Below are 24,480 nucleotides of genomic sequence, written 5' to 3' on the forward strand. Positions count from 1 at the left end.
ACATCTATAAAGCTCCCAGCTGCATAAGGCCAGTGTCACAGAAAGACAGCAACATAACCGCAGCTCATAGGAAAATACAGTATGCAGTTAAAGATCATTGTTGTTTATTCTCATGTGTTTCAGCAAATGGACTTTCACAACTATGAAAAAATAAGGCAACTAATCAAGAGAGCATTGCAAGCTTTCTTAACATTTTTGGCTCACAATTACATAAGCTAGAAAGTGAAGCATCAATTCATTATCAAGCATACAGGCTAAACCAGCTGCCACTCTGGCTAGGAATGCACAGTATGTATATCATATTCAGTACCTATAAACTATCGTCTGAAATGGGAATGGGAAATGTATATTACTATATTGTATTTCCAATAACTTTTGTTTTTATCAACAACAACAACAGTGATGTGGTTAGGTCAGAGCTAAGGAACATTAAATCACCCATTTTTGCTCAACACATCTCAGCCTCGCTCACCTTTAGGTGTGCAAAAACTACAGCTTTTGCATTTCTTTTTATAAACTAAAATGTAAAAATATCGGTTATCTTCTCGATATCTGCAATGTGAAACAGGTAATTATCGGTTATGAGTATCGGCTGAAAAAAAATCTATATTGTGCATCCTTAGTTTTGGCATTGCTATTCTTTGAGACCGGGTACTACAGGTGTTTTTAGGCCACTGTAGGCAAAAATTACATTTATCTTCTGTTAAGTTGAATACATGCTTACGAATGTAATTCTTTTGTTCAAAATGGTGTGAAATCAATTTAAAACCAAGCATTCGATTTCCCCCATGTCTCCAAGATGCAAATCTGGAGTCCTTTGGGCCAACTTGAATTAAGGCCAGCCCTGTGTACGGTTGCGTTGACACACATCAGGGGCTTGACTGAACTGGAGCTCCCGATGGAAGATAGGCAGCAGAGGATGGTCTTGGTCTCTGCGAGGGAGAGAAACTCTGAGATCCTGATGTCAGAGTGGTGGATGATGAAGATGATGCAATGGATGCTGCTTGCGGTGCCTGATACCTGTAGACCATACAAAAATAAAAATAAAAAAATCCTTATTATTTAAGATGCAATATGTTCCATTTCTAAACCTAATGTATTTACATGATTTAATGGGGATGATCAAAAGCAATATATTACATTTGCATGTAAGAACATTTTTGGAAAATGATCAAAAGAAATGTAGTATAATATGTACTTAAAGGGTGAAAAAACATGCAACAACACTTGTCCACCAGTAATACATGCTTATAACTGTGTTTCCGAAACTACTCGAACAACTCGAATCCTCTGGACTCGTTGTGCTAATAAATAAGTTTAGTGACGAACCCAAGTTTCTTCATTAAGATAAGAAACATTACAGGATCGACCCAACATATTAGCATTTTTTCAAATTAATGACAGGTCTTCACATTACTTTCCTACTGCAATATTCAGTCTTATCCTAAGGATTGGGAACTTTCAGCATCAGTAAGAATGCCTTCCCTCTGTTCTCTCACCAGGATTGGGATCTCCTGACCCGTGACGATGCGGTGCTCCGCTCTCTAATGGAGACAGGTACCAGAAAATCCTGCATCAGCCTGGGAGAAAAGGCTCTCTCCAGGTGAGCGCCATTAAGGGACAAGTTGAACATGGTCGGTGGAGATATGTCCAACTCCAACAGCATTATATTCTCAGCCTGCAAGAACAGATACAAGAAAAGCTTTACTTATAAAATTACAATTACACATACAAATGCATTTTCTTTTTTAGTAAGAAGCCTCCCTCAGAGCAACAGTGTGAATTAAAGTGCAAATAATATTGCGTTGTCTTGTAATTAAATATTATTACTGGATGTGAACCAATATAGTACAGTGACCTTTATGTGTTCCAAAAGACTGCATCCCTTGCTATTATTTAAAATCCAATCATTAGTGGAGTACTGGCTTTTATTTGCACAGTATTTTTCTTTCTGTGTGACATTACATTGATGGTTCACTAACATAACATGCAACTGTTAAAGCTATAATGGTTTCCATGGCTACAACCATCTTCACATCCTCCAGCTCCAAAAAGGAGTGTGTGACTGTGGAAACAGGGTGCGTAAGACCACAATTTCACATCTCTTTCTCTGATGTACTTTTGCCAACTGTCCGAGCACTGACCTGGTATCTTAATGGGGCCCCAGTTGCCTTGGAAACAGCAATCTGTGCATATTGGCTGATTGGCCTCTTGTACCCCACAGCTGAGAGAGGCCTCCTTGTGACCTGTGTGGGTGCACTAGGATAAAGACATGGGGGAAAAAAAGGATTTGGATTCAGTTTATTACACATAGCATTTGAGATGCAAGCTTCTGAAACAACCAGTGCTACATACAGTATATGGTCAACTGATCAGCTCTCGCAAGAAAAATCCCCCGTTGTTGCCCATGTCTCAGTAAAGATCAATACCAAGGGTAACTGGTTTTCTTTCCTTTAAAAGAAACACTCCTTATGTTTGTTTTATTTATATTCTCCTCTGATATTTATTCTTGCAACGGTAACACAGCATTTCCCTTTGGGGATCAATAAAGTATTTCTGATTCTGCTTTTTATAATGACATCTGTTTCTGAAAAGGCAGAATGCATGAGTTATCTATAGTATGTAAGGTCAGGTTGCTTTACAGCCCTTCTGCGTAGACTCCAAGACAAAAGTCTGACTTTGGGCGAGCCCTTGTGGTTGCACTCAAACAGACTTGGGCTGACAAATGCAAAAACATAGGCTATTAGAATAATGCTATAATACCAATTAAACAAATGTAAACTGTTATATCATCAATCTATGACTTTTATTAAAGATGGCCCTTTGTGTTTACATTTTTTTTACTACTTTCCTTCAGTCGGCCTGATTTATTTAAGCTTGTTAAATCTGCTGGCCTGCTGCAGCCCAGCAGATGTATTCCATTGTCATTTATGAAGGATATATATATTTAGTTTACTATTTATTTTGTAATAGTTTTCTTTCTCTCACTAACCTCTCCGATGGAATGACCGGCTGGAGTCTCCACTGATCCTCCTCACTGTCAAAGTGCAGCCTGTTCATGATCTTGTTCTTTTCCTCTGGAGGTATAAAGTTCTCAATCAAGAGATATCTGCAATATAAAGTACAAGTACCATGTGTGTCAGCTCAGGTCACAGGAAGCATCCATTAAAATAACATAATAAAATCAAATAGTTTAACTAATTTCCAGAGCACAGAACACTAGTAGAATACATGTAATAAAAAAAGATTGCAAACAAAGATGGATGGATGGATTGATGGAAAATAGATTTCCATCCATTTATATATCCATCCATCCATCCATCCACCCATCTTTATCCGCTTATCCCGTATCGGGTCGTGGAGGCCGCAGCTCCAGCAAGGGACCCCAAACTTCCCTTTCCCGAGCCACATCAACCAGCTCCAACTGGGGGATCCTGAGGCGTTCCCAGGCCAGGTTGGAGACATAATCTCTCCACCTAGTCCTGGGTCCTCCCCGAGGCCTCCTCCCAGCTGGATGTGCCTGGACCACCTCCCTAGGGAGCAGATGACTGAGCTTCTCTCCCTCCATTTATGTTGTATTTACGATAAAAAGGTTGTATGCCAATAGGTCAATATAGACAGTACACATAAATAATAGTCTTTGAATAATACAGAACCAGCACAGATTTTTTGACAGTGTCATCCCTCTGCCCGTTGAACAGAATGCTTGCCAAGCAACAAAACCCCCTTATGTCCCCTGATATCCTGAATTTAACAGGAAAAACATCTAATTTAGAACAACATGCTCTGAAATTTCTCTTCAACATTCAAAATATCTAAATATACAGTAGGTAAAGGCTGAAAGGTCAAAGGCATGTGAAATCTGTTGTTTATGCCTCATATTTAAAAGAAGTAGCCTAATTTAATCTGCTGCAACTATAAATTGTATCCTTGAAATTAAAGAATTTGATTTGCAGAATAATGCCATGTTTCACAATAGCAAAATAAAATATTCAAAGAATTCAAAAACTATTTTGTGCACTGTCATCTAAATGAGTATCTCCAATATTAGATTCTGGAAATACTGTACAACACAGCTTTAACTGCATTTCATCCATGCTCAGGACATAACTGACATTTTTTGTAAAAAACGTTTTACAACAATATTTACAATGTCTGATAGCATCCAGGTATAAATCTCTTGGGAATCTTTGGGTCTCAAAAAGCGCTTTGCAAATCAAATGCATTATTAGTATTTAATGTAAAAATATGTAATATTAATTGATTGTATGACAATGGTTAAAATCTGTAACTCTTTACGACCACAGCACTGCAGCAACCTGTCATGCTTAAATAAAACATTTAGTTAACAGTACATTCTAAAAAGCACAACAATTTTATGGGGGGATGATGGAAATAAGATAGAAAGCCACGTAAGATGTGAGAAAACAGGAGAAAAAATGCAACAGACAACCATGACAGAGTGGCTACTCACTTGTACTTGAGTTCTCTGGTGAGTTCCGTCTGTGTCTGTTCCAGCTCCTGTCTGATTAGGACATGTTCATCCACGACATCTGGCATCTCTGCCTTCACCAGCTGGAGTTTGGCATACAACTGTACAGAAGAGGAACTAATAAATAACTGTATTATTACTGGTGTTGCTAAAGCTGTAGTAAACAGGATATTTATATTAACCCAGGGGCAAAAAAATCAGAATGCAAAAGGGTTTATAAGTAGAAACATAACAAAGAATGAGAAGAAAAATGTAATTATCCCTATATAGAGAACTGTAATTATTCCTATATAGAGACATATAATTATTCCTATATAGAGAATGTAATATTCTTATATAGAGAACTGTAATTATTCATATATAGAGAAATATAATCATTTCTATATAGAGAAATATAATTATTCCTATATAGAGAATGTAATATTCCTATATAGAGAACTGTAATTATTCATATATAGAGAAATATAATTATTCCTATATAGAGAAATATAATTATTCCTATATAGAGAATGTAAGTATTCCTATATAGAGAACTGTAATTATTCATATATAGAGAAATATAATTATTCCTATATAGAGATATATAATTATTCCTATATAGAGAATGTAATATTCCTATATAGAGAACTGTAATTATTCATATATAGAGATATATAATTATTCATTTATAGAGATATATAATTATTCCTATATAGAGAAATATAATTATTCCCATATAGAGATATATAATTATTCCTATACAGAGAAATGTAATTCATCTTAGAAAGAGAAATGTGTTTATTTCTAAACACCAGTAAGTAAGAGCTCTGTCCAGAGAAACCTGGACTCACCACTTTTACCTCTCCTGAAAAAAGGATACTCAAATTGTAAATACCTGAGTGGATTATGATGAACGGCTCCCATGATAATAGAATTGCATGCGTCAGCTGGTGAGTCATCTTACCCTCTTCAGCTTTTTTGTCTTATGTTCCACCTCCTGCTGCAGGGAGGAGAACGTCTCTCTCATTTCTAAGGTCTCCTCGTCCTGCAACATCATCTGCTGCTGGATCTCTCTCTCTCGTCTTATCTGCAAATCATGCAGAACATTCAGCTCTGGTAAGGAGCAATAGAAACAGTACACCCTTAAAATATGAAGGTCATTTTTTTAAAAGTTCAGACGGCCCACAATTAAACTTCTATAATAGATGAACGGTGACACAAATGCATGTTATATAAGGAGAAGAAAACAATATGTACATTTACATACCTGCTCTGCAATTTCTTGCCTCTTCATCTCCAGCATTTTTTGCTGTTCATTGGTGTGATCAATTATAGTCTTCCCCCCCACTAGCAGTTTGCTCTCCATAGCCTGTGAACAAAGACATACAATGAATTATTAATGTAAATTTCTTTTGTTCCACCAGTGTCTCATTTGTCACACCTTTGTATGATGATCTTCACAAGTACCTTGTGTTTCTCAATTATCTTCTCCAAGGCATCTTGATCCCACTGCATGTCCTGTATACTTTTTCTGTTTTCAATCAGGTGCTTTAACTTCTCCCCGCTCCCATGGCAGATCAGGCCCTTGGGGTTATCACTTCCACCTTTTATACGAAGTCTCACCTCTGGTTCCTCCTCAAAAGCCTTCCACATATCCGCATCCCTCTCTCTGAACATCTCCTCTTCCATGCCAGCCATACTTTTACTCAGCCTTTTGCTGTTCCTTCTCCTCCTCCTCTCCTTTGCCAGCATCCCTCGCTCCTCTAGCTGGGCTTTCAAGCGTGCAATCTCCTCCTGAAACTCCCTCAGCAGGGCATCTTTGGGATCCTCATTAATCCGAGGTTTGTTCTTGATATTTTTGGCCCGGCTGGCGTACCTCAGAGTGGAAAGGGATTCATCAAAGTTCTTGTGCGATGGCCCCACTGTTGCTATCATGACCGTCTTTGCGTTGCCACCCAGTGAGTCCTGGAGCAGGCGGGTCAGTTTGGAGTCTCTGTAAGGGACGTGGGTGCTCTTCCCATTCACCAGGGCTGAAATGACATTCCCCAGTGCTGAGAGGGACAGGTTGATTTTGGCTGCTTCCTTAAGTCGCTTTCCTTTCGCGCCCGTCTTGCTCTGGCGCTCGCTGCCAGCCAGGTCAACCATGTTGAGCTTCCCAACACGGATGTGGTCCTCGCCATCTGGCCCTAGTTCACTACACTCCACGGTTATGACAAAAATGGCATGAGACCGAGAGCTGCGTTCATTCATGTTAGTGAACCCCACAGCCCTGGACTGGTTGCCTATGTTCATCACATGTTCAATCTCAGTGGCATTCTTTGTGACCACGGAAGACAGATCTTTCACATAAACACCAAAGTCCGGGCTTTCTTTAAGCTCCAGTTTCTTGTTGTTGTCTTTGCACAGAAGATCTCGGATATCCTCCTGGTAGATCTCCAGGTATGATGACCTCACCAGGTATTTCTGATTCTGACTTCTGGAGATTTGTGTGAAGATGTGCTGAAAGGAATTTGGTATAACACCTCTCATCTCTGGGTCGTTTGAAACCCCTTGCATGGTGTGTGTTTTACCTGTCCCAGTTTGCCCATACGCAAATATAGTCCCGTTGAAGCCTTGGAGCACGGAGTCCACGAGAGGTCTCACGGCGTCATCATAAATGTCTCTTTGTTTTGACTCCAAGCCATACACAGAATCAAACGTGAATACTTTCCTTGGCTCATCAGGTGGTGCCTTCGGGTTCTTGAGGGTGATTTGTCCCAGTCTGTCATCAATCTGCAGGATGTTTTCACAGCCCACTGTCCCCTCCTTCCTGCTGAATGGCCGGCAGCGGACCACCACCCTGACCGCCTCGCAATGTTTGCTTTTAGACATTTCGGTTAAAAAATAAAGAGTGTCACGTTAAAATGCCATTTTTTCCCTCGGGCGAGGTCCACAGTTTTCCTTCTCCGTACAGGTGCTGCAGGAATGTTCTACTTCGTGTGTGAGACGTTTTCATCATTCCGATTAAAGCAGCGTCTCCTCAGCCCTGAGCATCTTCATGAAATGAAGCGATGTCACAAGATGTTAAAAGATGCTGCTTAAGAAGAACAACACCCAGCCGCCCCGGCCCAGCCCACACAGCTTCCAAGCGGCACAGGGTACACACCCTGCTCTGCGGACAATGGAGACAAAGCACGTGACCTGCGCAACGAATTGGGTTGGAGCAAATCTTCTCATGGAACACAGCTATGCTCTCATTCCGTTATCGTGAGAAATCGCTCTCCAAATTAGCATGTGAACGCACCTCGAAAGGAAAAGCAGCAGGTTTGATTTCAACAACAGCATTTTATTCAGTCTTCACATTTACAACATTGCTCAAACCAGGCCAGAAGATCTTTAATGTACAAAAAAAACAAAAGCCATTTTCTGAACCATACTGGTAGACATTTATTTAATTTGTTTGTTGGAAATATATTTTTATTCTTTTGCCTTCAGTCTTTTTACATCTGCAATGTGAGAATAATTAGTCTCCATCTGCTCCTCAATCATACAGCCTCATCAAGTTAATCAATAATGTTAAAGTACAAAAAAAACATTCGATTTAGCTGACATGAACACACTCAGTTGCCACTTTACAAGGTGCACCAGCTAAAAGTAATGATACAACAATCCTGTTATAAATCTGGACTCTTTTTTTATTTTATTTTATTAGGACTGCAGTATTAAACTGCATTTGTTTAAGCTAGGTGTACCTAAAAAACTGACAACATGACCGTATTCCCAGAAGTTTTCCCCCACTCATGACATAAATGTTAGGCACAGTCTAGTGGCAGACCGCAGGTCTCCTGAAAGCTATTGGCACACACGGTCACTTGTGAAATTTCTTGCTAGGATCCTTTGCGTGATCAATAAGCAGCTGGCATGGTGTGAACTGATTCCCGTAGACGGCTTCAAATTGCCTCATCTTCTCCACCAGCTTGTCTGCACCAAAGTTGTCCACGAAACGGAAAGGTCCTGGAAGTGGCAAGAGATTAATTTAGAAATATTATAACAGGAGCCATGTTAAATAAATAAAAGGCATAATGCTCTAGGCGTGTTGACCAGATTACTGGTTAAACCAGGCTGGTTTAAAAAAAAAAAGGAGATTTAAATAAATCTGATCAAAATTACCATTGAAAGTGTTACTTAACTATAAATATAACTGGTAGGTGTGTATTTTATCCAAAAATGCTTTTTCACTCTGGGCTTTTTGAATCCACAACATACATTATGCTCTTTTCAGTGACAGGATGCAGCTTCGGAGCACAAGCGGCTCCGATGACAACGACTACGGTTGAACTCTCACCTCCAAGGCAGGGGGGGAATCCCAGCCCAAACACAGCCCCGATGTCTCCTTCCAGAGGGTTGTTCAGAATGCCCTCCTGCAAACACAACACGGCCTCGTTGACGAATCGGGAAACAAGCCTGTACTGCACATCAGAGTCGGATGATCTGTAGAAAGAACAGGTAAGAACAGAGCGTTTCAACATATTGCAACCAGTCAAATGTAATATATTATGGTAAAAATGTTTAAATCATAAGTAACAAATGAAACAATTTGGACAAATTGTTTCACAAAGATAATGGTAAACTTACACAGCAGGATTTGGTGTCAACTTGAATTTCTCAAGGATATCTCCAATTTCTGGGTTGACTTCTTTGGTCTTGAGTCCAGCCTGGTAGACATAGCAACCCTTTCCTGATTTGCGGCCTTGAGAATGAAAAAAAAAAAAAAAAAAAGATTATTAAATCTTAATAAAACATTTACACATAAATTCTACCGTAATTACTTTATCCAACCAAAACCAGGCCCAATCCTTCAATGTGACAGCTCATACGTACCCTTGAATCCCAGGTCCACCATGGACTTAAGAACCTCCACATTTCCACCACCAAAGCGAGAGCCGAAAGCTTTGCCGAGGTCCTCGGCCACGTGCGCGGCAACGTCGATACCAACTTCATCAGCCAGTGTGGCTGCACCCACAGGGAACCCAAAGCCTGTGGTGAGTGCATCTAACTTCTTGGGGTCAACTCCTTCCTGTCAGTGCAAATTGATACATTTTTAATCATAACAACTCATTTGTGGAACTGCTATCCTGAAATAAAAACACATTTCATTCAAGTGAGCCAATTCTGTCAATCGTAGGCCCTAAATCCTACTACTACAGTACATAATGTTTACAGCTGCATTTCCGACTGTAGTAATACTACTAACCTGAAGTACTCGTACTGCTTCAGCCAACATGGGAGCCAGGCACCTAGTCGTGTAGAAGCCAGGTCCATCCTGCAAAGAAATGGGTGCAATATTTTACTAAAGTGCAATAACCTATATTTATAATTATTAACATGCATCATTATGGTTGTCATTAATTAAGCTAATTTGTTCTTGATATTTTTTCCAAATCAACTTCCACCACCTCCCAAGTAATCTACGTTTTAATCAAAAGGAAGGGCAAGTTTTAAAAAGAAACTTAAATCTCACCTTCATTTAAATTTTTTTTATTTTGAGGTTGTCTCCTTTTCTTTTGCTATGATGAATGTGTGTTCTCCTTCTTTGTGAGCTAGCTAGATGGTGACTCTAAACCCCACGTACCATGTTGTGTAATATAGCGTGATCTAATTTAGTTCTTTTGATTTCTTTCCCTCCTGGGTGGTTTCCTTGTTATTTTGCTTTATACTTGATAGTTTGTTATGCTTCTTTTTCTGTATGTGTCATTAAATGTTAAGTATGGTCTGTTTTAATATTGTCCGATTTAAAGTTGTTTTGGACCCCCGTAAGACCCTTATATAAGATATACATTTTAATAAAGTTGAATATTTATTCATAGGTAAGTAAGTACACAAGGAAAGAGGAAACAAACACGATGCTTAATCTCACCCCAACAACGATGATGACTTTGCCCTGCTTCAGGCCGACTGCCACAGCGGAGGCTGTGGTGTCCTTAGACGTCTGATTGGTGGTTATAATCTCCAGGAGCTGCATCTTGTCTACTGGAGAGAAGTAGTGCATCCCAATCACCTAAGGATACACAGAAAATATTCAGCAAAATGGTTTTTTCTTCATTTATTTATTTAGAAGCACTTTTAAACTACAAGGCTTCCAGCTCCAAACCTTGTCTGGTCTCTTGCTGACAGCAGCAATATCCTTGATGGGCAGAGCGGACGTGTTGCTGGCAAATATGCAGTGAGGGGAAACCACCTGCAGACAAATGTTTGTTAGATTGTAGCTCAAAGTCGCAGATAAACTAATAGTCACAACAATACTGTCCTGGATTTAATGCTGCAGAATGTAAATACCATGGATCAATATTTACAACCAAGTGAGTGCATTCTTTTTGTAACAGAGGACTCTTTTGAGTCACACTTACAGCCTCCACTTGCTTCAGGACAGCATGCTTGATGTTAATGTCTTCAAACACAGCTTCAATAACCATGTCGGCCTTTTCAAAGCCGCTGTAATCCAGCTGGCCAGTCAGGTTGGACAGGATGGAGTCTCTCTCAAATGACGTGATGTTCCTCTTTTTAGTTTTGTCATTGAGCCTGGTTTAAAATAAGACACACTTTAGGTTCCAGTTAAAAAAAATTGTACAACTAAATTCAAATATCACGCTGATTTGAAATGCTATTCTGGCGTCGGACTGGAACTACACAAATTTACAGTCAGTATGTGAATTAAATACTTAACCTGCTGAGTGAAAAGAAAAACAATCTAACATAAAAAATAAAACACATCCTCTGTGACACAACTAATACTGAAATGCCTGATTTAATAAACCCACCCTTTGTAAACCTGCTGTTCTCCCCTGGCCAGTCCAGAAGTTGTGGTGTCCTTCAGGATTGTGTGCACACCTTTGTCCACAGTCACCTGGGCGATGCCTGCTCCCATCAAACCTGCTCCCAAGATGGCGAGAGTCCTAGTGGTAAACAACAAAAACAGACAATGTATCTATCACCTCAAAAAGCCAAACAGAAGAGTAGATGGTCGGAGGATACTTGTACTTCTTTTAAACTGAAGCATGACTTGGGATAGTCTCCTGTTTACCATCATTGTAAATGTGTCAACAACAAACTGGGTGTTAATCGTTCCACATCACACCCAAGTTCAATATGCGAAGGTAATATACACTTACTTCACTTCTCTTTCAGGAACTCCAAAGCGGTTCTTCTTGCACGCAACTTGACCATGGTAGAGACCAATCAGGGCCGCCGATTCCGAGGTTCTTGCCAACTGACCAAAATTCTACAACAAACATGGAAATTGGTGATGTTCGCTGACACAATGTAAATACTACATTTTCAAATTTTTAGGCCAACAGCTTTACCTGAGACTCAGCTAAGTATCCGGCAACAGGGCCTTGTTCTAGTCCAGCCTTTGCACACTGAAGGGGAAATGGTTGGGGGATAATCAAGTCAGGTTAAATCTTAGACTGACTTTGCAAAAGATATTCTACAATGATTAACAACGCAGAGAAGGCAGAAGAGATTGGTAGTCTGGAACGGTTGGAACTCCTTTCACTCTGCACGGCCAAGAATTTCCAGTCAGGCTCATTTCTCAAAATTCACCCAATACCATCCAGATTTAATAATAATAATAATAATAATTAAAATATTGTGGAGAGTCATTGCTTAGGAGAAGTTTTTACTTACTTCGATTATTTTCAGGGGTGCCGGATAAAGTCCCTTGCTCTGCTTCATAACTTTACTGTAGACAGTTTTGTAAATCTGATTCCGCACAAACTCAAAGCTCATAACGTAGTCTTGAATTTCTATGGAGAAAGAACATTAACTCTGTAATGTAGTGGTTTTTATTCTCATGATGAAACCACCTGAAGTGACAACAAAGAGTCAAATGACCAATAACTGCAGCACAACTTACTTTCCATCGTTCCTTTCGCTTTGTGGAGAGGGATCTTCTTACTGACGATCCCTTTGGCATATTCAATCGCAACTTCCTCAAGGTAGTCTATTGTTCTTTCTTCTGGACTCTTCAGCCCAGGTCCTATAATGCAGAAGAATCATGACAAAATACATTTGAACAATTATTTTGTATAATTGAATTACTCAAATGTTAGGATTTCTACAGGTGGTCTTTTTTTTTAGCTACCCATTTAAAGCAGCTCAATGTTGTTGTTTTAATTATAAGGGAGTCATGCTAGCTCACCTAGGGGATCTACAAGTTGGTTGACAAGCCCCATCTTCTTGGCTTTATCTGCTCGGATATTTCTTCCTGTCAGCATCATGTCAAAGGCATTGGGTAGACCAACCTACAGGTGATAAACCGAAACACATGTGGACTTTCAAAGACAAGGTAGTTGAATACAAGACATGATGGGCAAGGGGGATAATCTGTTGACAAAAATGTCTTAAACCAAGTGAACATTAACCAGATTATTTTGCTTCACAGACTAGCCATGTCAGGTCTTGCCTTGACATTGACATCTTTACTATGATGTAACCATGTGCTATAGGACACTTCCACATACTATAATCTGCATCATCCTGCATACTGTATTGTTTTTGAACTGAAAGTCAAGTAATTCAAACAGGAAACGTGGGGAATAAAATTCCAGTACTCACCATTTTGGGGAGTCTCTGGGTACCACCAGCTCCAGGCAGAAGACCAAGCATTACTTCGGGAGTACCAAGAACTGTTTTCTTGCTCTTTGTTGCAATTCTGTACTGGCAGGCGATGGCAAACTGAAATGAAAAGGAGCCCATAAGATAACACATTAATATTATTATATTACCCTAGTCAGATATTTCCAGTAAAGGTAAACAATATAGTTGGTTGCTGAAATAGTTTTTGTTTACCTCTAAGCCTCCACCTAAGCAAGAGCCGTTGATGGCAGCAACAATGGGTTTAGGAGATTTTTCAATTAGCTCAAACATCTTCTGCCCGTCCTGAGAAAGTTTGGTTACCTCTTCTTCACTGTTGCAGGCCTGGATCATACTGTAACAGATGTGAAGTACATCAAAAGAATTCCAGACAATCCAAGGCATGGCCACTCTGACAATTCATTCCAATAGGAGAAAGGTCTTAATGCTGAGGATGTTGAATACTTATTTGTGTTGTGTTACAGCAACAATATACTGTACAATAAATGAAAGAAGTAGGAAGTTTATACAACTACTGTTCCACACACAGACTTCAAACTTTGATAAGGATTAATGCAATTTATCTTACTTTATATCAGCTCCTGCAATGAAGCATCCCGGCTTTGAAGAGATGAGGACAGCACTTTTAACGGCGTCGTTGGCCCAAACTTCATTCATTACTTCTCCCATCTCCTTTTGCATTTGGATTGACAGTGTGTTAACCTAGAGGGAGAAATGATCGTTAGGTTCACACAACACCAGCACAATTCAGAAGGGAAAACTGTCAAATGTATTTGCAATGAGCACATACCTTGGAGTTTGGGTCGTTGATCCGTATGACAGCAACATCGTCCTTAACTTCATAGTTCACATGGGTTCTGGCTAAAAATAGAGAAGGGAGATATTGTACAGGGAGAAATAACTGTGTCACTGGACAGAGTAACCTATTTTACCCATGTATTGTACAAATGTGAATTTTTGGAATTACCTAGCATTGCAGGAGCTACTGAGAAGGTGCGACAGGTACCACCTGTAAAAAGGGAAGTATTAGTAAGCAAAACATTATTAAAGTCATGTGCCTATCACTTTTAGTACAGAACACACACTTTATTTCATTTTTGCATCCATAATACTTTATAAGTTATATTTTTGTTTATTTATTTCCCATTCTGTTTACATGTTTCTTAGCCCCCTCCCCGATCCCAGTATCACATAATATTGCTATGACCTCAGCCGGTCTCAGCCATGCTGTACTGTGTGGAGACATGACCCTTCACCTACATTGTTCCCCTGCCATTCAAACAGAAAGTGGCAACAGTAGACAACACAGAGAAGAATCAATGGCAGAAGTCCTCATATCCCTGCCTAAACTGCCACGAGAGGAATGTCTTAGAGTCAATAGTCGAAGCCAACAGTCTGATTTAAAAAAAAAAAACTTTAGTTTTGAACCAGAGACTTAACTTACTCAATTCCGTAGCAGACAGCTAGCTAGCACAGATAGCAAGGTTACACTTTGGTTTTCTCGCTTAAACAAAATAATATGAATGAAAACTCCGATTCATCTTTCACTGAGATATAACGTTATGTTTGCTAAAACCACAACACGTTCCTGTTGTGTAAGCACTAACGTTACCACACATTTCTGCTTAACATTATTCGGAGCTAATAGCTAGCTAAAGTCTAACAAGCTGATTAGCTACCCATCTAACGTTACGACACATAGCAAATCCCGTAGTTTTAGTATCATTATCTGCGCTGGTTTTATATCCTGAATACATTCCGTTTCTACCTGTGAAGAGCGCGTATCTCCTTGATGTGAATCTGGAAAGAACACCAAACGCTCGAACACAAGCCATCTTGGGAGCGGGGGTCAGTCTGCTCAGCCCTGGGATGAAGTGAAGCTAGCGCTAGTTAGCTTCTCACTGTCAAAGTAAATAGCCACTGAGTCAGCACATGAGCTGATTGGTAGTCATTGAAAATGCACGCATACCATTGGCTGACTCTGTAGAACTCGCATCTTATTGGATGTTCTAGGACTGTAAAACGCCTCTGAACCCTGCAAGTTCCCAAGCCTGAAATAAAACACCTGAACGCAGATAATTATACTATTTATAATGTATATTATATATTTGTTTTAAATTAACTTTGTCATTCAAATTATATTTCAATATTCTTTTAAATGAAAAATATGAAAAAGGGAGTCATTGCAAATATGTGTATAAGGTAAACCGGGAATGTGTAAAAAAAAGTATGACTAAATGAAACCAATTACAGAATGCTACCGCAAGGTGGAGGCACAAACCAGTTAGAGACATATAGAATGTGGAAATAGAAAAAAAGGAAAACCAAGGCACTTAAATTATTATTTAAAAAGCCTTTATTTGACTGGCTATTTCACTCATTCATTAAAACTGAACAGACATAGGGAGAAGCAACCCACGCGTGGCGGCACAGCTAGACTTCTTCAGATTATTTAAATAGCCTTTAGCTACACATTTTTAGAAAGATATATCTAACTATCCTTCAGAATAAGTACTGTATACATAAACTTATTCATTTTATTCAAACAAAAGCCTATGCATTTACCTCTCAGTTTGTTGAACTGTTTCTTAATAGATTTTTTACTGATCCTGAACATTTAACAACAAATCCAAAGGAAAAACGTTTATTAAGTAATTTGTGTACATAGCATTTTGTACAAAATTAGACTTGTGTTTAAGTTCTAACTTGAAAGCTGTTTATCACAACTATTGATATTAATTCTGCACATTTTTGCAATAGCCTACACAGTTTGGATTTAAAGCAATTTCCTTTACATACAAAAGCAATCAATTGCCAATCCAAGCAGACTGACTGCACAACATTTTCAAACATTGAAAGATCATTAGATCACTTTATTAGTTAGCATTTACTGGGAGTAAAGAACCAACCTCAAATAGAACATTTCACTATTCAGATATAATTGTTAGCAATTTTGCCAAAAAGAGATTTTTCCTCTAATATTCAGTTTGTGCCGCAAAGAGGTTATCCAATATTTCACAAAAACAGAAAAACAAACAGGGAAAGTTTGAAAGTTCCTTCCTATGTCGTTTACATATCACAGCACGAAGGTGACACCCTGTGTCCAAATTGGTGAACTACATTACCTCGTAGTGGGAAATGGTTCCTACTCTTCTACAGGGTGCACTGTGCCTTAAGAAAATAACCAAATCCTCTTTGACTTCTGATTTAATCACAACCTAATATCTGCTACCTCTGACGTTTTTACCTCAACTAACAGGAACTGATCATTTCCCCCATGGCCTATGTTGTTTCTTGCAAAATAATTTTCTGTGTCATATATACCACTATCATCCTTTCACATTTAACAAAACAAGATGTTGTAAATTGCTCGTGTGAAAATTTTAAATTTCAATAAGGTCATTACATTTTGTTATAGACAAAGTTGTCCCCTTAACTGATTAGTGCTACTGGTACTAACATGTACATGTACAACAACAACTACAAAAACATTAGTGCTAAGATCGTGGTGGTAGAAGTACTGATATATGTATATATTAATACAGAACTTTAGTAAAGTACTTAGTAACTCTCCACTACTGGGTTAGTATTACAACTGTACATCTTATTTTCCAGAATAAATAAAAACCCACCAAATGAAAAAAGTACTTACAATAATAGCCCCAGTAGTGAAATATAAGTAAGTATATGTATTTAAGGAATATACTACCACTCCACGACATTTTGAAAGCAACTATTGTGCCTTTTACTCCACCACATTTATTTGATACCTTTAGTAAGTCACCTGGCAGATTTAAATTAATAATACATACAGAATGTAAAATCAACCCCAAAATATGACCTTTACCAGCTGAAACAAGTACACATAAAGCATTAATAATTATAACCCAGTAACGTTGTTATAATAGCCTATATATTTTTCTGAAACGGTGGATTTTTAGTACTTTAAGTAGGTTTATATGGTGTTGCTATGCCTATGTATTTTTACTTGACTCTTGAGTAGTATTTTAGGACTTATAGTCTACTTGTGACATCGAGTTTTTACACTATAGTCTTGCCACTTGTACTTAAGTAAAATATCCTAGTAGGCTATGTCTACTACACTGACTATTCCCAAGTTGGAAATATCCCTTAAATGCGCAATTGATTCCACTTCAAATTTTTTTTTTTTTACTTCTGACCTTTGACATGGCGTGTATACAACTGTCTGTGCGTGTAAAAGGGACAAACAGAATGCAGCGCTACACTTTTGAGGAAGGCGGGATCATATATCACTAACAAGAAAAGATCCAATCAGAGGTCAGATTTTCACATAGCAACCCCAATCAGTGAAGAGGGACTGTCTGGTTGCGAAGGTAGTGGTAGTGTGGTGTACTGGAAGCAAGGGTTTCCTTTAGGCTTGCTTGCTTACGTTTGGTAGGAACATTCTACCCATATATCTGTTAAGTTTGGCGCGTAATTAACAAGCGTTAAACAATCTTGCCTAATAATATTTTTTCCGCATGTTAATGTTGCAAATTATCTGGCGAGGTGAACGTAACCTTGTCTGAAAAGCATCTTCTAACATAATTGGAATACGAAATTACGATGCCATCCCCGATGGAGGGATCTTCCAGAGAAAGTGACCACTTTACCGTGAAACATGAGCTGAAAAATGGTAAGTTAGCTGCAAACTGGGATATACTTTTAAAGCAGTCTGTCCTATTTAACATGTATTTTTAGGAGACACGCAACGTTACCCGAGGGCTAGCTAGCTTGGAAGAGCCAACTGTCACTGTCAATGGGCATGTAGTGAGCGCTACCGTTAACGTTAGCTACTCATGTCAAAAAACGGCAGAGGAAGGCTAACGTTAGCTGACTGTCCTTATTTCTCGTACTGCTGTCTCACGCAAACTTACGTTACTTAATCATTTAACAAACGTTTGCAAGCTAACTAGTGTAATAACGGTGGTCAACCCAGACAATACCATTAGCTTCGTTGGTAGTTAACGTTGCGAGGCTAAATCAGACCATCGACAGAGATTTTCAGCAAGTGTCACTGTCACTGCCTTAACTTAACGTGAATCACTATGTTGGATTTCCAATCATCGCCTGGTCTGTTAGCACTCACAGCTAACTTATCCTTAGCCAACGAAGCGCAGACACAGCTGCAGTGCTGTCGTCTCAAGAGTAAACAGCTTGGTTTCATTTTGCACAATGTACAGGGGTGTATACATGAACATTCACATTAGGCACTGCTTGTTCGTGTACTAGGGGTTGACAGGTAAAAGTCTTCGTCCCTTATTAACTTTACACTGTTCAACATCATCGTCAAAATAAAACTGTGTCGGTGGTGCTGAATCCTGCCGGCTTGTCTTTTTTGTTGAGACAATGTTACTGAATGATAGAACAAAGTGAAGTAGTGGTGACATGTACAAAGAGACAAAGACAAATAGTATCTCAAAACTCTCCAAATCAAAAACAAAAACAGTTATAGAGTAAGGAATTATTGTTACAGATTGATACTTAGGTAACGGTGGTTGTTTTGAGTAGAGTGCATAGCTACTGATTGAATGTAGAGGGCTGCTAAAAGAAGTTGCACACTGCTTCAGCTGCAACTGGTTTTTAATGACAGTGCTGCTGGTCAGGCTACAACTTGACTATGCTGCACACTCAGGTACTGCCCTACCCTAAATATGCAGTCAGTCTCGTTTTTATTTTTATTTTTTTACAATGAATACAATTTCACACATTTTTGCCCAATTTAACCCTGCTTTGGACCCCTGCTGTAGCGTTTGACCTAATGGAGACAATGTAGCAAAAGTAAAATATATACTGTACATACCTATATTACTAAGCCCTTTCATTGGTCACTCTTCCTGCTATTTATCAAGAAGTTGAGTGGAAAATAATAAAAAGGTGCTACAGGGGACCAAATTGCTATAATTTAATAATCTTAGCCATAGTTGTGTCGATTCTTTGCACAATAAAAAGACAGAGTATCTAATTTTCCAAATGAACGATGTGTTAAAATCTAGTTTCAGTTAGTGGTTGGGTTTTTAAGTCTTATCACTCATTAAACCAACCAAAATACACTATTAAGGTAAGCTTTTTATTGTGAGGAACATTGGCCTTTCTCTAGACTAAAGTTTCCTCTATTCTAACAGTCAAATCAAACTTGGCCTTGGCAGATGAGTTTGGCAAGGGTATTATGCAACCGGAATCCCTGACCTCAGATTTGAAGGACAGTGTTGAAATGATACCGTGTACAAGTGAAGTGTCTAATAGTTGCAGCATTTCTTCTCATGCAAATCGGAAGAAATCAGCGGAAAAGATTAAATCAGCCGCTATAATTGCTCAGTAGCTTGTTTTCAGAGTGTCAGACAGAAGGAACGTGTTCACTACAATGGACATACGAGTCCAAGAGCCTGCTATGCTCAGTCATCTGTACAGGGAGGCCATGATTTACAAAGACACAAGGAGTCACTGACGGTGTGTGCTGATTTCACTGAAGATCCCTGATGAATGATTTTGACCTTCTGCTTGTTAATGTAGCCTGTGTGCTGCGGATGATCTCACACTGTGTTTACGTGAAGGAAGTTTACTGAATATACATGTTTTCTGTCTGCAATATGCACTGTTGCACTTTTTTTACAATGAAACATTCACCTGTGCAACAAGCCCAGTCTGCTGTATTTAGCTATGCAATGCATTCATTTAACCATCACCCAGGCGTTACTAACTTTTAAATCGCTGATCCTCCAAGTTAAAGCCCACTTCTGCAATATTTTAGCTTTGCAGAGTTTGACTTCATTCGCCTTAAAGCATCATGGCTAAGAGTCTCTTTGTATTAAAATGAAATGCAAGAATACAATATTTATAATATGGGCAAGAGCTACAAAACAAAAAGTATACAGGACTGCACAGTAATGTAAATGCGCCTCTTTTGGCAACATCAAAACAGCTGATTTGTTTGAAATGTATAATGGCTGTATCAGCAGTATTCAATATTATTCTATGATGGATTTTTGGCCAAAGGCTGTTCATTTTATTGCCAAAATGTCATCTCTTTCTTTGGTAACTAAGCATCTTTTCACTTTTTTTATCATTAGGAGCAGAAAGAGCTATACTGTAGAGAAGGACTAGGATTAAAGGTAGTCTAAAGTAGAGATGTTCGGATACCGATACCAGTACCTGTATCACCTCAGATACTGCCTAAAACGCGGGTATCAGAAAGTACTGGAGTTTATGCACCAATCCAATACCACGTAATAAAGCCATAAAGAAAATCTATGTTAAAGTAGTTTATTTATGTTCTTTTTCGTTATAACTGACTGTCAAACTGGATGAATAAAGAAAGCTTTGTAGTGTTCATTGTTTGTGTTTGTTCACGTTTCACAAAGAGTTTAACCTGAGCCAGACCGACAACAAAAACAGAAATCATATCACATCCACACGGGGATAGTAGTATGCAGCTGTTAAAACATGATAAAATATATGACACACTAGTATCGGATCACTACTCAGTATCGGACAATACGCAAGTTCAGGTATCAGAATCGGGACCGGGAAGCAAAAAATGGTATTGGACCATCTCTGGTCTAAAGACTTAGTCTGTGGTACAGTTTTTTACTGAACCAGACCCTGCATTTTTTTATACACCAATTTGCATTCACATTTTGTACCTTTAATCATATCTTTAATGTCTTGGTTTTAGTACATATTACATATACAGTGAGTAAAATAAGTATTTGAACACCCTGCTATTTTGCAAGTTCTCCCACTTAGAAATCATGGAGGGTTGTGAAATTGTCATCTTAGGTGCATATCCACGGTGAGAGACATAATCAAACAAAAAAAATCCATAAATCACAATGTATGATTTTTTAACTATTTATTTGTATGATACAGCTGCAAATAAGTATTTGAACTCCTGAGAAAATCAATGTTAATATTTGGTACAGTAGCCTTTGTTTAAAATTCCAGAGGTCAAGTGTTTCCTGTAGTTTTTCACTGGCGGGCTGATTTCTCACCTTTCTGAGGATCATTGAGACCCCACAAGGTGAGATCTTGCATGGAGCCCCAGTCCGAGGGAGACTGACAGTCATGTTAGCTTCTTCCATTTTCTAATGACTGCTCCAACAGTGGACCTTTTTTCACCAAGCTGCTTGGCAATTTCCCTGCAGCCCTTTCCAGCCTTGTGGAAGTGTACAATTTTGTCTCTAGTGTCTTTGGACAGCTCCTTGGTCTTGGCCATGTTAGTAGTTGGATTCTTACTGATTGTATGGGGTGGACTGGTGTCTTTGTGCAGCTAACGTCCTTAAACAGGTGCTTATCTAATTTAGATCTAAATATAAATGGAGTGGAGGTGGACATTGTGAAGGCAGACTAACAGGTCTTTGAGGGTCAGAACTGTAGCTGATAGACAGGTGTTCAAATACTTATTTGCAGCTGTATCAAACAAATATATGGTTAAAAAAATCATACATTGTGATTTCTTGATATTTTTTTTTTTTTTAGATTATGTCTCTCACAGTGGACATGCACCTACGATGACAATTTCAGACCTTTCCATGATTTTTAAGTTGGAGAACTTGCAAAATAGCAGGGTGTTCAAATACTTATTTACTCACTGTAAATGTCTTTTAGGTTGTGCTAATTCTTAACATGGCACCAATCACGGTAGGTGGGAGATTTCTAATCCAACTGCAAACAGCAATTTTCCTGTGTTCCATATAACCATCAGTTAAAAGAATTCCTAATATAGAAAAATACTCTTTTGTTATTCTTAGCTACTCACAATTTCATTTTTTTGCACAGAACACTGAATACAAATATAATCTCACACATAATCTTCTGAAAGTGAATGACCCTTGGAATTGGGGTGTCACAATTGACAAATTGATCAAAATGAACTTTTGATTTCAAAATCATAAGCAGGATCGGCAATTTTGCCAGTATTTCTGTCTCTCTTCAAACCTGCCTACTTCTACACAACATCAGACTCAGTGTAAATTACTGACTGGTAGCGTGTAGCTGAAGACACAGGGTAACATTAGCTTACCTGTGCCTGTAGCTGGCATCTTGACTATTCCAGACACCATTTCCACTGCTGGAGTTGTAGACGGTGGAGAAACAACAGAACTGGAAATGATCCTACTTTCCTGATGTCACCGGTGTAGCAACATGTTGCCTTCCTCAAGAGTGAGTTATGTAAACAAACAATGAATGTTAAGCATGTGGGCTTCACAAACTGCAGGGTGCCTTCAGGTATATCTTGTTAAACTAAGGGTGCAGTCATGTGCCTCTGAAATCGTGACACCCCTACCTGGAGTACATCTACTCTAATGATCACATGATGTTGGTTATTTCCTTTTCCTTAGTATTTTATCATTAAAGTAGGGGTGCATGATATATCGACTTAATATTGTCATCACAATATCAAGTTGCACAGTATTATATCTAAAGCGTCGCAATAAGTATGTATTATTTTGTTTATTTGGTGGAGCGCTGCGTCCCGTCCGTTGGTTGTGTGACTTCGTTGTGTTGGATTTGGAGCCCGCTTGAGACGCTGTAATGATCATCATTTCATTGGCCAGTTACCTTGCCACTTGCACATGTTAGTACACATCAGCGCCCTTTGTAGCGTACCACATTTGTGCATATTTCAACAGAGTGACAGTGTAAGTGAAGAAATAAGGACCACAAAACGGAACAAATCCCAGAAGCAAACGAAAAGTAGTGTCCTGCTCTCTTTATTTATTTCATACTCTCCAACCAGTAAAACATGTTTGGTTCTGTAGACCTCCTTATTCATTCATTTATTCATTCATTCATTTATTAATTCATGTTGGACCAGTTCAATATGACATACTGTATGTCAGCTGAAATAAACCTTGTGTTGTAGGAAAACTTGTTTAATTTGTAATTAATCAATGTGAATGCGTTTTCCCATAAGCTTTTGTAATTTTACCATGTTTAAAAATAATATAATCAGAATTGCAATATTACATTTTTGTCAATATTATGTAACCCTACATCCAAGCCACTTTTATGTTAGATGATTTGAGTTGCTTATCGGATTCTCTTGTAATATATTTCATTTCTGCTCTGACTTCAGCCAACCTGACGGGCCATGTGGAGAGAGTGGGCATTGAAAACTTCGAACTATTGAAGGTGCTGGGCACAGGAGGTGAGTGAACCTTTAAACTAGTCTCTTCTTGTGTTGAACAGATTGTAATAATTAGATGGCACTTTGCATGCCAGTCTGAAATCTGATATTGTGTGTTTTTGGAGTGATAAAGCCATTGCTCTGCTCTGAACTTTTCCCCTTCTCTTTATTTATACTAACCACCAGCTTATGGCAAGGTGTTCCTGGTAAGGAAAGTGAGTGGTCATGATGCAGGAAAGCTGTATGCCATGAAGGTTTTGAAGAAGGCCACTATTGTACAGAAGGCAAAGACTGCTGAACACACACGCTCAGAGCGTCAAGTGCTGGAGCACATCCGCCAGTCTCCGTTCCTCGTCACACTTCACTATGCCTTCCAGACGGATACCAAGCTGCACCTGATTCTCGGTTAGGATATTTGATAGCAAAATGCCTTCTCTGTTATGTTTATACAAATTAGTATAAACAGACAATAAAAAATAAAAACAAGTATTTGTCCTTCCCTGTAGAAAAACAAACCTACTTCTATTATTTTGGATGAAATATGACATGCATGATATCTTTTAATTATAGATTATGTAAATGGTGGGGAGCTCTTCACACATTTGGTGCAGAGGGTGCGATTTAAGGAACAAGAAGTCTCCTTGTACAGTGGCGAGATTGTGTTGGCACTAGAACATCTGCATAAGGTAACCCTGAGATTCATCACAACAAAGACCTCTGGTCTGTACAGAAGTTATCTATTGATGATTACATGCTTTTACATGCATTAACCTGCCCCTCTCTCACTTTCTTGTTGCAGCTTGGGATTGTCTATCGGGACCTGAAACTTGAGAATATTCTGCTGGATTCAAGTGGGCATATAGTTCTCACAGACTTTGGTCTCAGTAAAGAATTTGATCAGGTACAATATGTCTCAGTATGTGTTAAAACCTCTTAATGCTTCAACTGATGACCCACTCACTCCTGTTGAAGCAGATTCACTGAATTCTCAACTGTTAACCTAATGAATGTTGTGTTTATTTTCAGCGTATCTCAACAAAACCTATTGTTTGTATCCTTGAGGTCTAATAATCATGGTGAATCCATGTCCTTCCTCATAAAAACATTGTCAACGTTAATTTGTCTTGTATATTAAATACTGAAACCAGGTTTTTAGTGTTTTTAATCTTAAACCTTTCTCTCACAGTCCTGCCCACTTGCAGGCACAGACAAGGCTAAGGTTCTT

General features: G+C 38.8%; 3 protein-coding genes across 3 annotated transcripts in view; 1 reads left to right on the forward strand and 2 right to left on the reverse strand.

Moving 5' to 3' along the window:
- Positions 1-90: 90 nt before the first annotated feature.
- Positions 91-7,631, reverse strand: LOC117935882 (kinesin-like protein KIF3B). The gene is made up of 8 exons (XM_034858477.1): positions 5,939-7,631; positions 5,739-5,840; positions 5,436-5,558; positions 4,475-4,593; positions 2,993-3,109; positions 2,145-2,259; positions 1,500-1,678; positions 91-1,020 (listed from the first exon to the last, which is right to left on the reverse strand). Exons 1-8 carry the CDS (start codon positions 7,340-7,342, stop codon positions 870-872), a joined length of 2,310 nt encoding a protein of 769 aa, XP_034714368.1. The 5' UTR covers positions 7,343-7,631; the 3' UTR covers positions 91-869.
- Positions 7,632-7,775: 144 nt separating this feature from the next.
- Positions 7,776-15,136, reverse strand: hadhab (hydroxyacyl-CoA dehydrogenase trifunctional multienzyme complex subunit alpha b). The gene is made up of 20 exons (XM_034858594.1): positions 14,874-15,136; positions 14,073-14,114; positions 13,896-13,966; positions 13,674-13,807; positions 13,301-13,439; positions 13,067-13,186; positions 12,651-12,753; positions 12,366-12,488; positions 12,137-12,255; positions 11,812-11,868; positions 11,620-11,729; positions 11,269-11,403; positions 10,858-11,029; positions 10,602-10,688; positions 10,368-10,508; positions 9,705-9,773; positions 9,332-9,527; positions 9,086-9,200; positions 8,796-8,941; positions 7,776-8,464 (listed from the first exon to the last, which is right to left on the reverse strand). The coding sequence occupies exons 1-20, from the start codon at positions 14,938-14,940 to the stop codon at positions 8,319-8,321; spliced, it is 2,292 nt and encodes a 763-aa protein (XP_034714485.1). The 5' UTR covers positions 14,941-15,136; the 3' UTR covers positions 7,776-8,318.
- A 2,320-nt stretch (positions 15,137-17,456) lies between these two features.
- The window catches only part of rps6ka5 (ribosomal protein S6 kinase, polypeptide 5), a 17,954-nt gene continuing 10,930 nt past the window's right edge, over positions 17,457-24,480 (forward strand). Inside the window, exons 1-5 of the mRNA XM_034858398.1 lie at positions 17,457-17,762; positions 23,205-23,276; positions 23,442-23,660; positions 23,826-23,941; positions 24,055-24,156. Coding sequence (XP_034714289.1) covers positions 17,693-17,762; positions 23,205-23,276; positions 23,442-23,660; positions 23,826-23,941; positions 24,055-24,156 — 579 coding nt within the window. The 5' untranslated portion in view covers positions 17,457-17,692. The remainder of the gene's footprint in view (positions 17,763-23,204; positions 23,277-23,441; positions 23,661-23,825; positions 23,942-24,054; positions 24,157-24,480) is intronic.

This window comes from Etheostoma cragini, chromosome 20, assembly GCF_013103735.1.
Source record: "Etheostoma cragini isolate CJK2018 chromosome 20, CSU_Ecrag_1.0, whole genome shotgun sequence".
NCBI classification, from domain to species: domain Eukaryota; kingdom Metazoa; phylum Chordata; class Actinopteri; order Perciformes; family Percidae; genus Etheostoma; species Etheostoma cragini.